General features: G+C 33.5%; 1 protein-coding gene and 1 pseudogene across 1 annotated transcript in view; one reads left to right on the forward strand and one right to left on the reverse strand.

Annotated features, from left to right (window-relative positions):
• The window catches only part of SLCO1B3 (solute carrier organic anion transporter family member 1B3), a 61,917-nt gene that overhangs the window by 28,439 nt on the left and 19,054 nt on the right, over positions 1 to 14,424 (forward strand). The window contains exons 3-10 of the mRNA XM_046013630.1: positions 646 to 787; positions 4,088 to 4,220; positions 7,597 to 7,718; positions 9,024 to 9,170; positions 9,364 to 9,462; positions 9,728 to 9,958; positions 11,017 to 11,181; positions 12,610 to 12,805. Of these exons, the coding sequence (XP_045869586.1) occupies positions 646 to 787; positions 4,088 to 4,220; positions 7,597 to 7,718; positions 9,024 to 9,170; positions 9,364 to 9,462; positions 9,728 to 9,958; positions 11,017 to 11,181; positions 12,610 to 12,805 (1,235 nt within the window). The remainder of the gene's footprint in view (positions 1 to 645; positions 788 to 4,087; positions 4,221 to 7,596; positions 7,719 to 9,023; positions 9,171 to 9,363; positions 9,463 to 9,727; positions 9,959 to 11,016; positions 11,182 to 12,609; positions 12,806 to 14,424) is intronic.
• LOC123945890 lies at positions 1,521 to 3,119 on the reverse strand (annotated as a pseudogene).

Genomic DNA, 14,424 nt, shown 5'->3' on the forward strand with positions numbered 1-14,424 from the left:
ATAAATTTTTTAAAAAGTTCCATTTTCCGGGGCGCCTGGGTGGCTCAGTGGTTTAAGCTGCTGCTTTCAGCTCAGGTCATGATCTCGGAGTCCTGGGATCGAGTCCCACATCGGGCTCTCTGCTCAGCAGGGAGCCTGCTTCCCTCTCACTCTCTCTGTCTGCCTCTCTGCCTACTTGTGATCTCTCTGTGTCAAATAAATAAATAAAATCTTTAAAAAAAAAAAAAGTTCCATTTTCCAGCAGACTTCCTGGAAAAGCCATCTTTGAGAATGTCTAGCCACTCCCTGCACAACCTATACGATCATGGGAGGGGATAAAGAATAGCTTATCATCACCCCATCTCAGGTCATTATCTAGCTTCTCAAAAATCAATTAGTAATGTAAAATGAAAAATAACAGCCTTGACTACCCTGCTCTAATTATCTCATGTTGTAAACAAGTTTGAAAATGATGCTTTATCCATATAGTGATGATAACCTTAAAAGGACTAGGAAGTACCAATTGGTATAGAGGAAAGTTGAGTATGATTTTGATGATAAAAATAATCTTTTTAAGTAAAGAAGATAAGTTATTTTTAATTTGATGCATATATAAGCATAGTCTTTTTATTAATCATTTTCTCTTTTCTTTCTGCTTTTTCTTAGATGTTTTTAGTGGCCCTGTCATTCAGCTTTATGTGTAAGGCACTAGGTGGAACCGTTATGAAAAGCTCCATCACTCAAATAGAAAGGAGATTTGACATATCATCTTCAGTTGCTGGCTTAATTGATGGAAGCTTTGAAATCGGTAATTTTTATTTCTATTTTTATTATTAGCAACAAGATCTACAGAGGTTAAAAACTGTTCATACAGCTCTACAGCACTGATTTTCAATCAGGAGTAAATCTGCCCCCCAGGGACAATTTGATGATATCTGATGTTATTTTTGATGGTCATAACTGAGGGGAGAGAAATTGTTATAGGCATCTAATTGTGGAGGCTGGGGGTGCCACTAAACATCCTACAGTGCATAGGATAACACCCATGACAGAGCATTATCTGGCCCAGAATGTCAATAATGCAGAGGTTGAGAAACCTTGATCTATACCAACTCATTGCTTGCAAACTAATGCTTTGCAAGGCTGTACCTTCCCTCTCTCAAGATGTCCTAGTACAAAAACAAAAACAAAAACAAAAACAAAACAAAAAAAAAGGTTGGAGAGAGGATTATGATTCTGATGATTTGAGAAAAGAGGAACAGCTTTGAAACAACCTCTGTTAGGTTTGTATTGTTTAACTGGGTATAAAATTTGGGATGAAAGGTGTTTTGTTTTTTAGAACATTGAATATATTGCTTTGTTGTCTTTAATCTGGATTTCTCTAATAACAGTGAGGTTTTATGTAATTACTGGATATTATTTTTCTCTTATTTTATGAAATGTTAGCTCATTACCTTACCATCTCCCCTGCATAGATTTTTAAAAATTTTTAAATAATATTCAAGTTTATTAAACAAATTTTTGAAAGTATTGTTAAATGTTTAACTTTCATCAGCTTCAAGGTTTATGTTGCTCCCAAACTTTGCATATGACTGAGTCTGTTAACACCCTCTGAATTAATTTCACTCTGGATTCTCCAACATCAATTTCTTCGTACAAATTTTTCTTTGTTTCTTTTAACATTTCCCATGTTTCTTCTTGAGAATGACTAATGAAAACATCATCAATTTTGTCAGGTATCATTAAGCAGTCATTATCTGCAAGCATGATGTCCTCACAGCATCTTCTAAATGTTAGAGTTGTTTCTTTTCCATTTCTTTCTTCCTTCAGCTCTGCTTGTATTCAGTGCAAATTCGTTTTTCTTTTGTTTATCTTCAAAAATAACATTGACAACTTCTCAGCCCCCTTCTTCATGGTGGCTGCTCTTCTTAGGCCCTTTTTAGACTCTTCGGTGATTTGAAGGGTCTCAAAATTATGTCTGTTGTATTAATTACAAATAAGTTTGCTGTTCATTTAGCTTATTTTTAAGACAGATTAGCTATTGAATATTTTTAAAATAATTGTATAAAGGAAGACCCATTTATTCTTTTATAATGAATTCTGTCTTTTTATGACGAAGAGGTTATTATTCCCTGCATACCCTTTACTCTTCCACCTCTGAGATTTAGTGAAATGACCTAAAGTTTTAGTTTTGAACTATTAATTAGCTTTAAATTCTAATTCGGTATGTGTCTCTTTTTACTGAGGAACAGATTCTTAATATTTTTGTTAAACTTTGTGCTATTTAACAGCAATTATGTGGGCAGGGCTTTAGGTTTTACTAGTTTCTTTGCTTACCACTGTTAACTGAATCTTATAACTTAAGATCTCATCTTTAGTTTTTGTGAAGTGTATCTTCAAGTAGTTATTTTTTGCATGAGAAGAATTGAAAAAACATATTTTCCCAACCCTTGCTTGTTGGAAAATGTATTTAGTTTACCATCATATTCAAGTAATAACTTGTCTGATTATAGAATTAAAATTTTAAAATCTCTTTTCCTCAGAACATTTAAAACATTAACCTGGTTTATAATATTCAGTGTTACATATAAGAAATCAATGACAATGTCATTGTCATGCACCTCCTCTTTATCCCTGAATTTCAGAAATTACACCAACATATATCAGGTCTGTTTATCTTACATTACTTAATGCTGGAGAAATATAGAAGTTTGTATCTGAAGGCTTAGGTCTTTCTTTAACTAACGGATTTTTTTTTCTATTATAAAATTTGTTTTTCCCCCTCTATTTTCTTATGTGTTTTCTTCTGAAACATATATAAAGTGAATATTAAATTTCCTCACAATTTTGTTCCTTTAACTTTTTCTGTCTAAAATCCTACTTTTTTGCTTATGCTCATTCCATCAGTCTTCTCTGATACCATCTTCCATCTTGTCCAGTCCCAAAATGTACATGGTTTAATAGTATTTTTAATTTACAAAAATTCTTTATTGCTTTCTTATTTCTTGTCTGCCAGTTCTTATTTTATAGATGCAACCTACCCTTTTACCTCTAGGGAAACTATCTTTTTTTCAGGTTCTCCTCTTTTTAGTTTCTTTATTTAATGGTTTCTCCACAGGTTACTTTATCTGCCAGTTCATTTTGGTGCTGTTACTACATGCTTTTTTCCCTCCATCAAATGTTCAGTAATTCTTGGTTGTTGTCTCTTTGTTATTATACATGTAGCTCCAGATGAGTCAGCTTGGTCATCACTTCTTGACTTGGAATGCTCTTCTTCTCCTTTTTAATCTAAATAATTTATGTCTAAATTACATCTCAAGTGGCCTCTCCTCCAGGAAATTTTATTGTAACCCCTACCTTTTCCTTTCTTTTGTCCAGTAGCACCTCTGTTCATCTACTTATTTTTATCACTGGTATGTAAGTTTCTGGAGGACAAATACTATGGTTTATTCTCTTCTTTATATTTCTAGCTCCTAGCACTATGGCAGGTACTTACTAGGAACTTAAAGAATGGTAGGAGTGAATTAATAAGTGTTTGAATGAACACCTTTCTCTCAGGTCAGGAAGATTTTCTGCTTTTTTTTCCCCAGTCAAAATCAATTCCATCAACTCCTAATTCTTTTTTTTTTTTAATATTTTATTTGACAGAGAGAGAGGACACAAGTAGGCAGAGAGGCAGGCAGAGAGAGAGGGAGAAACAGGCTCCCCACTGAGCAGAGAGCCCGATGCAGGGCTCGATCCCAGGACCCTGAGATCATGACCTGAGCCGAAGGCAGAGTCTTAAACCACTGAGCCACCCAGGCGCCCCATCAACTCCCAATTCTTTAATAAAATTTTGCTTCATTAATAAGAACCAACTTATTCAGGTGCTTTATTTCCTATCTAAATTTCATTCTTCTTCTTCTTAACATCATATAAATTTACAGTGAGTAGTTTAATGTAAGTGCTTTCATCTTCTGAATTAAATTACATGATCTTTGGGGGAAAGCACCATGTCTCATGCTCTATTCATATTCATTCTGGGGCTTTCCATTCTTTTGGACACAAAATTGTACTGGCATTGTTTGTAATAGTGAATCATATCAAAATAATTTACTTCTCTTTTTAGGAAATTTGCTTGTGATTGTATTTGTGAGTTACTTTGGATCCAAACTACACAGACCAAAGATAATTGGAATTGGTTGCTTCATTATGGGAACTGGAAGTATTTTGACTGCTTTACCACATTTCTTTATGGGATAGTAAGTGTTCAACAGCTCTGTGTCATTATCATTTACTTATAAATTAAGCAATCATCTCCTGAGAAGAATACCCACTAAACATGTGTAGAAATGAAGTATATTTTCTGTGTTATAACTAACTTATTGCTTTATCAGCTATAGCTTTTGTTGATTTTGAAATATGAATAGCATGAGGAAGATACACAGTTTCCTAGGAAATAAATGCATTTTTGTGACTTTTTGGTATAACATATACTTCATGTCTTTGTCTATAAGATTTTATTTATAGTCAATAAAAGTTCATCACCTAACCCACTATCATTTCTGTTGAGTGTATTGTTCTTAAGGTCATGGTATATTTATGATTAGAGTCAGATACTAATGACAGAAAACCTAAAATGGTGATGGCTTAAATAAGATAGAAGCTTATTTTCTACATAAAAAAGTAATGTAGCCAGACCAGGCATGATAGGTTCCTGCTTCTTTTTATTGTATTGCTCTGCCTTGCATGCCCTCAGCCTCGTGTTCCAAATTGTGAGAATGTTGTTTCACACAACAAGATAAAAGAAGGCAAGAAGAGCAAGAAGAAACAGTGCATGCTGGCTGGTGCTTAAGAAGTATTTGCAGTATTTCAGAAGTACTTCTAACTTCACATTGACCAGAACTTTGTTACATCTCACATTCAAATATCAAGACAATGGAATAACTAGACTTTATTCCAGATTGCCATACTCCTAGCTAAAAATCCAAACTTCTATTACAATGGAAGGAGAGAAGATGGATATTGAGAGACAATGAACAGTTTCTGCTAAAAATTTTAATTACTTACTCATTGCCAAAGCCAACAGTCATGTCTTTTGGTTACCATAGTAATTCCCTCCCCACCCCCATTTATTTGACCCTCATAAGTACTTTCTTCTCCTGGTACTGCTTCTTTTTATTTTCATTGTATTATGTTCCTTGATTTATTTCCTATATTTGTGGCTTTGTCATGCCCACTGTTTTATTCTGTTGCTGACACCATAATGTCAGTATCACTTAAGCTCTCTCTTCAATCTTCTTCATTTTTCATTCTAGATTATTTGTATGAAGTATGTGCATTAAATGTAGCAATCACATATATTGACTTTTTCTTATACTCAAGTCTATATAATCAATCACCTCATGGGTATCTCCTGCCTAACATCCAATAAGAATTTCCCATCTATATATTCAAAATCAAATTCATCACTGTGCCAAAACTGGCTCAGATTTTTCACTCTTTCAATAAGGACTCATTTAGCCACAAGAAACTGAAACCAAAGTCAAGGGGGCTCATTCTAGATTCTTTCATTATTTCAATACACATGGCAAGTGGTCACCAAATATTGCTTATTCTACCTCCTATCTGTCAAAGTTGTTTCCTTCTTTCATCCCTATTGTTCCTAACCTTGTTGAAGCTTCCCACATCACTGGCCTTGACTTTTTTGCCTTTAGTCTCAACTCCATTCTAACTCATATTCTATACTAAAATATTCATTTTAAAACACAAATCTAATTATTTTACTCCTGCTTAGAACTCCCAATTTCCTATAGCAGTGTTTTTCAAGTGTCAGATTCTGAACCGTCAGTGGACCAGTAAATCAATTCAGATTATCAAAATCAACAATTTTTGAGAGTAGAGGATAGAATAAAATAGAAGAATATACAATGGGAGAACAAACATTGTTCTGCAAAACTTTTGATTGTACATATATTTGTGAGTGTGTGTGCATATGTGTGCATATGTTGTGGTTGTGATAAAAATGTATTTCTTACTGTTGGTCACGGTTGAAAATATTGAATGCCTCTTGCCTATGGATTAATATCTAAACCCATTTACATATGTTTTCACTGTCTTTCTAGCTTCATCTAACTCTGCTCTCTGGGTGGAGAACCACACTCTAGGTTTATGGTTTTCCAAATGTGTCCTAATATGTTATATTTTTGCATATGGTGTTTCTATAACCTTGAATAATTTTCCTCCTTTGTCTACCTAATTAACTCCCATCCATTTTTTTTTTTGCTCTTATCCATTGCTAAGATTTATTTCACATGTCATCCTCATCATGAATTCTATAATCCACCACCTCTCCCACCTCCAAGGAAAGCTAATCATACCTTTTGCCTTTGTGACAACTCAGGACTTGTTATATTAAACTTACCACATGTTTTATTATATATGTTTATTTTATAGAGTAAAAATACCCTGAGTACAAAAGCTGTGTGTTTTATTTCTAGTTCTCTGGAGCTGAGCATAATGCCTGGCCCGCAGTAGGTTGCCCTTGAGGGTCACAGGGCACCTCAGCATCTTTGCATCAGCATTTGTCCCTATTCTAGTTCCATCTCTGTTGTTACTAAGTTCTTCCTCATCAAACTGGACAAAAATTTTTTAAAACTGAGTTTTGTAGACTCAGAAAGTTGAGTGTATTTGAAAAGGAGGAGGGCATGAATATCTATGAAAGAAGATCAAGCAGGTCATTGATTTTAAAAAACGTAGATGAGGGGTGCCTGGGAGGCTCAGTCTGTTAAGCATCTGCCTTTGGCTCAGGTTAGGATCCCAGGGGCCTGGGATTAAGCATCACCTCCCCAGTCAGGCTCCTTGCTCAGTGGTGAGTCCACTTCTTCCTCTCCCTCTGCCCCTCCTCTTCTCCCCCCACCCCTGCTTGTGCTCTCTTATGTGCCCTCTCTCTCTCAAAAAAATACATAAATAAAATCTTTTAAAAAATGTAGATGAATTGGAATGTTTGTAGACTGACTTGTAAAATGCCATTCTAAAATTTAGTAAGTGTTAACAGAAAGTTAATTAGGAAGTGAGACCACTTTTGAAGATAATTCAAATGGATGGATAGACACAGTTAGTGGGGTTGTTTTTTGTTTTTGTTTTAAAGATTTTTATTTATTTATGTGACAGAGAGGGAGATCACAAGTAGGCAGAGAGGCAGGCAGAGAGAGAGGGGGAAGCAGGCTCCCTGCAGAGCAGAGAGCCCGATGTGGGGCTCGATCCCAGGACCCTGGGATCATGACCTGAGTTGAAGGCAGAGGCTTTAACCCACTGAGCCACTCAGGCGCCCCTTGTTTTGTTTTTTAAAAAAAACCTGAAATCAAGGTATTTCATATCTTGAACAGATTATAAGCACTCCTAGAATGATAATCCACCTTTCCTGGGAAGTATTGAATAATATGTCTTAGTGGGCATTCCCATTTCATTTTTACCCATCACTTCCCCTAAAATTCAGGCTGGGAAATTGACAAAAAGGATTCTGATAATTTAGAGAAGAAAATCATGCAATTAAAATGAGAAAATTCTGCTGTAAGTCTGGGAAAATGTAACTATTCAGTAGATAAGCAAAATTTTAAATCTGGTGATATTTTACAGTTACAGGTATTCTAAAGAAACTCTTATTCATCCATCAGAAAATTTAACATCAAGCTTATCAACTTGTTCATTTGATCAAAATTTGTTATTCAATAGAACATTACCTGAGGTAGCAGAAAAAGGTAAGAATTGATAATGTCACTAATAAATACTTGAAAACTGGTCGACTTAATTAAATCTATAAAAATGATTATGATATTTATAAGCAAAAGTGATTAAAATAGGAAAAACATTTGCATCTTATGTACATAAGAAAAAACAATGTTAACATATATAAAGAGCTTTGAAGAAGTAATAAGAAAAGAAGAATATTTCAGTAGGAAATTGGCAAAGAATACATGCATTTAAATTAGGGGAGTGGTATAAATATGTAAAAAATATAATTTTATGAAAAACACTAATTATTATACCAGTTAAAGATTTTTTTACCTATCGAGATACAAATTATGATTATAATTTTTTTACCTTTAGAGGTTTCTACCTATTAGAAGAACATTAAATATAAAAAGATTTTCTACCTATTTTTATCAAAAATAAAAAGGAATGACATAGAGGGAAAGACATCTTATGCATTGCTGGGAGTGTAAAAGTTTCTAACTCTTTGAAAGTTAATTTTCAATATAGTAAAGAACAAAAATATGCAATATGCTTAAATCAGCAATTCTACTTTTATTGACTTAGGAAAATAATCAGGAATGTACACAAGGATTAATTTATAATTATAGCCATGGTGTTTCTGTTTAATAAAATGGAAACTTAGAAATGTTTCATGAGGGGTGCTTGGATGGTTCAGTCAGTTAAGCTTCTGCCTTCAGCTCAGGCCATGATCCTGGAGTCCCTAGAATCTAGCCCCTCCTCAGGGTCCCTGCTCAGCAGGGAGTCAGCTCCTCCCTCTGCCCCTCATCCCACTCATGCTTGCTCTCTTTCTCTCAAATAATAAATAAGATCTTAAGAAAAATATTTCATGAGTAAAAAGTAAGAGATTGATTAAATAAATTACAAAACTTTTATTCGGCATACCACCATACAGTCATTAAAATTTTGGTATAAAAGAAATATTCAAACAAGGGAAAATTGACATAATACGGTGTTAAGTATAAAAAAGTACATTATAATATGCGCTGGACTTTTAAGTATATAATGTACATAAATATTATGCATATTTATATGAACTAAAAATGTGGAGGATATAACAAACACAAGGAACAACTCTCTGTGTTTGGTGGGGTTATAGATAATTTTATTTTTACTTGTTTACTTTTTGCTTTTCTATATTTTCAAATTTTATAACATGAATATGAATCATTCTTACAATTAGAAAAAAGCATAAAATCTTAAATGAAATAATTAAGGCATTAAAGTAGTTGAGTTACTAATAGGAAGGCAAAAATTAATACTTAAAATACAACACTATCTCGTCTACATAGGTTGTGAAAAGGAATCTGGGTCATATATATGGATATATGTACTCCTGGGTAATATGCTCCGTGGAATTGGGGAAACCCCCATAGCACCCTTGGGGATTTCTTACATTGATGATTTTGCTGAAGAAGGACATTCTTCTTTTTATTTAGGTAATGTACAGAAAATACTAGACTTTATGACTACTTTCCCTGCATCTACCCTTGAAATAATAGTGTTCCTAACTCCATTCTTTTACTTACTAAAAAAATATTTTTAGACATGTATAATGTTACTTTCAAAAACATATTGAAAAAGAACCATATATTCTTGGCATCTGATAAAATTGTTTTATAATATTTTCAGGTACCTTGCATGCACTGTCAATGGTTGGTCCAATCATTGGCTTTATACAGGGATCTCTGTTTGCTAAAATGTACGTGGATATTGGATATGTAGATCTCAGTAAGTATAATCAGAACAAGGTAACATAATAACGTTTTTCAAGTACAGGACACCATTCTTCCAAACATTGGATTCACTTTTTCAATAACCCTTTGCTGACTATTTGTGTATGAAGTGTGAGCAAAATAAAAAAAAAAAATAGCATCTCTGAATTGATGTAATGTAGTTTACTTTTTCATCTATGAAGGACAATAATCATTATTGCTCAGAATTTATTGCATTGCAAAATGATTTTTTGCTGGGTGCTTATAATTCTTTATTCTAGGCAATATCAGAATAACTCCTAAGGACTCTCGTTGGGTTGGTGCTTGGTGGCTTGGTTTCCTTGTGGCTGGAACATTATCTATTATGTCTTCTATACCGTTCTTCTTCCTGCCCCAAAATCTGGATAAATCACAGAAAGAAACATCTTTGGATTTGCTCAAAACAAATGAAGAAAGGACTCACATGGCTAACGTGACCAATCACGGGCAGAATGTTAGTGAAAATATTACTGGTAAGTATTTCACATTTATAATCAATTTGGAATTATTAATTTCAGTGAAAGTAGATGAAACTATTTCTTAGTTGCCATTGGATAGAAAGCTTAGTTCTGACAATATCTGATGGAAACCTTTAGAGATTTATAGAGAGCGGTGTTTCAAAGTCCATATCATCTCTCTCTAAATAACTACATCTGGTTCTGTCTTGCTAGACTCTGATACTACTATTTTTTCTTAAAAAATTCCTCCAACTTTTAACTTCTATTACAGTTGGTTAACCTTCTGATTACAGACCCAGATCACAAAATTCTTACCACAAACAGAAATTACAATTTCTTACACACCTGTTTGTAGGCACAAGTTGCTGTACTATTACTGTCATAATGTCACCTGAAATGCAACATTATTATTCTCTTCCTCTCCTTGCACCATAAGAAAAGTGATTTATAATACTACCAGATGTATTGATACAGTATTTTATAGTAGAAAAGCTCTCTATTAGGAATCAGATCTGAGTCCTGGTACTAAATTGAACTTTATAATTTTTTTAACTTTAGTCTTCTCATTTTTGTGAACTTTGAATTATGCTGTCTTTAAGGTAAATATTTACTTAATTATTTTATTATTAACATAACAATATTAAGTGCTAACAAATAAGAGACATTGTATGTCTATTCACCTTGGTTTCTTGAGCATCTAGCATATTGCCTGGGACCCAGTTGAAAACCAAATATTTGTTAAATGAAGGAATAAATGAATTAATGAAATATGCTGTTGTATGGTAGAGTGCTAAGAATACATATGAAGTGAACTGAGCAAGTTGTAAAACAGCATGTATGCATGATTTCATTTTGGGGTAAAAAATAAACTGAGTAGATATTAATGTACATACGGGAAAATGAAGGAAAATATAAAAAATGGTTGACAGTTAGGAATGTAGGGTACTCTGACTTTCTATGTTACATGTTTAGGTGACTTTCAATCTTTTATAACTTTTATTACATTTATAAAATTAATATACTAACCTATATTTAAGCTGTATTATAATATCTTATTTTTTATATTTTTATAGGTTTTTTCCAGTCCTTGAAAAGCATCCTTACCAACCCCCTGTATGTTATAGTACAGTTTTTGTCATTACTGCTAGCCAGTAGCCATATTGGTGCTATTACTTATGTCTTCAAATATATAGAGCAACAGTATGGTCAGTCAGCATCTGAGGCTAACATTTTGCTTGGTAAGACACATTATTTATATTCACTTGATAAGCCAAATACTACCAAGTAATTGAGATTCAAGTGACATTTCTTTGTGAAGGAAATTTTATATTTTAGCAAATATAATTTCTAATTATTCTTTTACAAGTTTTATCAAATCTGTTGATTTTGTAACATCATCATTTCTCTGCATTTGAGGCTGCCTCTCATGTTATTTTTGAGAAGATGAATTCCTAAAAGAAAGTTGTGTGTTAGTGGAACATTTAGCTATAGCATCTGCATAACTGATTTTATAAGGTTGAAATCCTGAGACAATTCCTTTTGTAATTTAATCATTATAATTTCATAATTCATGCACTTTGAATCAGGACTCAGCTACATACAAAAAATGGGACAAAAGAAAAATCAACTTAAACACATCATCGAGGTCTACATAATTCAAATAAGTATCATATTTTAGGTGTTATTTTGTTATAATATCTATTTCCAATGACATATAAGAAAAGGTTTTGTTATATCATTCTTTCCTCACCCCCAGCATAATATGAGATTCTTGGGAGAGCAGTACGTTACCCTGTACAGTACTCAACGCATTGTAGAAACTCAATAAATATTTGATAAATTAAACTGAATTTATCAAGTGATATGTGAGTAGGTCATTAGTAAGCAAGAAAATAATAATTTTTTTGAATACTTTTATTGAGCTTAAGATAAAAATTTAAACTGTGAGAGTTAAGTTTGACTCCCAGGTCATGTTCCCAGCCTGAATTTGTTGTTGCTCTTAGAGGGATCTCCACCCTTAATAGCTCTTGTAGGACAGTGACATGGAAAAATTATACCATAGATCAATCATTTTTAATACCCTATTTAGTCCTGTTGATCATCACAGGGCATAGGTATGTTTGGATACAGAAGAGATATTAATTCTAGTAGTTAACTTTAAAGTGATGGGCAAATTTGGAATGAGTTTTTAAGGATTGGAACTCTTCATTTTGAGAAGATGTAAAGGGTTTTTTAATTTTTTTACTTTTTTACTATGTTCAATTACCCAACATATAGTACATCACTTGTTTTTGATATAGTGTTCAGCGTGTAAAGGATTTTAGATGGTAGGATGCAAGAGTTACAGGCAGGAAGATGATAATTTTGTTGCTGTTTTCCAGAAGAAAAAAAAAGTTCCTCATAAAAACCATTGATTAAAACATTCAAATATCCTAGTCACTTTTGCTATTGGGGAACCCAGATCCTTAGCAGTGGCACCAAGAAATTATTTCTCTTTCTCCCATATAGTACACTGGTCCCCTACCTCCATCCAGGGCTATCAGCTTTCTACTTACGGAATAAGATGGGATGAATTTGGTTGATGCACTCTGTGTTTCCTTTATAAAGATATTTCAGAATAACTGTATTTATATAATCACAATCTTTTTCTCTTCCTTTATTTCTAGGAACCATAACCTTACCAACTGTTGCAACTGGAATATTTATAGGAGGATATATCATTAAAAAATTCAAACTTACCTTGCTTGGAATTGCCAAATTTTCATTTTATACCAGTGTATTGGCCTTCACGTTTCAACTATTAAATTTTGCATTAATTTGTGAAAACAGATCAGTTGCTGGCCTAACTTTGACCTATGATGGGTTTGTATATATCAATATATTAGTTGCAGAATGTATAAACTATCCAATGTGAAAGACTATAAGGAAAAGAGGGCAGATAGCAATCTTAGCTACACTTTCTTTCGGGAGAAATTTCAATTTACAAAATCTTAAAATGCCCACTTCCTAAGATCTCAAAAAATTCTTCTTTTATTCCTAGAAGAATACCTACAAAAGTTGTAATAATGATAGTTATCCTTTATGGGGTGCTATAATGAAGATAGGTACTTTTATCCCCATTTCATAGGTAGGGAGAGCAGAGCTTAGAGAGAACACTGATTACCTAACTAACAGTGTTAAGATTCTGAGTTAAATTGGGGAGTTTAGTCAAATAAATAAATAAAATCTTAAAAAATAAATAAATAAATAAATTGGGGAGTTTAGACTATAAAACTTAAAGTCTTAACTACTACAATTTTGGATGCATTGTAAGAGGAATATAAATAACATTTCCCAAAAGTGACTGAGCAATTTTTATCTACCATTAATTTTTTTTTAAGATTTTATTTATTCATTTGACAGAGAGAGAGATCACAAGTAGAGAGGTAGGCAGAGAGAGAGAGAGAGAGAGAGAGAAGCAGGCTCCCTGCGGAGCAGAGAGCCCGATGTGGGGCTCGATCCCAGGACCCTGAGATCATGACCTGAGCCGAAGGCAGCGGCTTAATCCACTGAGCCACCCAGGTGCCCCTCTACCATTAATTTTAATGGTTAACAACTACCTTTTTTTTTTTTTTTAACAACTACCTTTATAAGAAAGCACTTCCTTATATTATACAGAATTCTCCTTTCCTGCAGGCTAACACTATTTATTCTGGTAATATTGTTATTAGCAGTAGAGTCAACAAATATACTATACATAATTGTATGTCAGACCATATAAAACCCTTACTTTGTGTTATTATCATGTTTTTGAGGTATTCCTAGTACTATAATTCTACCCCATATTAGGGGCAGGATTCTGGTATAGATTTTTTATTACCTCTTGAATATAGCCAATAATTTAAGCTTAGGAAGGTTCACATTCAGACAACAAGGAAATATCTTTGGATAACAGTTGAGTAACTATGATTGCTGCTTATTATTGGCTCTGAGCATTTATACTCTGGATCTTATGAGATGTCAGTTTGAACTTGTCAATTTTCCTCACATTTCTTTACCTTAACACCATCCTATTCTTGGAGACCTGTCAAATTAGTGTTGAATTATCTCTCAGCTTCCTTCTAATCCACCATTATCCACTCCAGTGAAAAACACAGTACTTTAGAACATTGAACTTTCGAGGTAAAAGAACATTAAAGGTCATGAAACCCAAAACCTCTTATATCCTCTTCATTTATTAGTTGAGAACCAGGGGAACTGACTTATTTGAAGTCATACAATGACTTCAAACTGATGCTGCATCACATCAGTAGTTTCAAGGGCTCCCAAGTTGTCAGACATGCTTTAGAGTGGCTTTAGAGCCAGTTGCCTAAAAACAAGTCTAGTAACCAGGCCACCTTTTCAAAAGAAAGCAGCTAGAGTTGTATGGGATTCTCTCCATTCAATAAAATTTTACCAAGTGCCTCCTTAAAGGTCAAAAAGATTTATAATAAGATCACTGC

This window comes from Meles meles, chromosome 7 (genome assembly GCF_922984935.1).
Source record: "Meles meles chromosome 7, mMelMel3.1 paternal haplotype, whole genome shotgun sequence".
NCBI lineage: Eukaryota > Metazoa > Chordata > Mammalia > Carnivora > Mustelidae > Meles > Meles meles.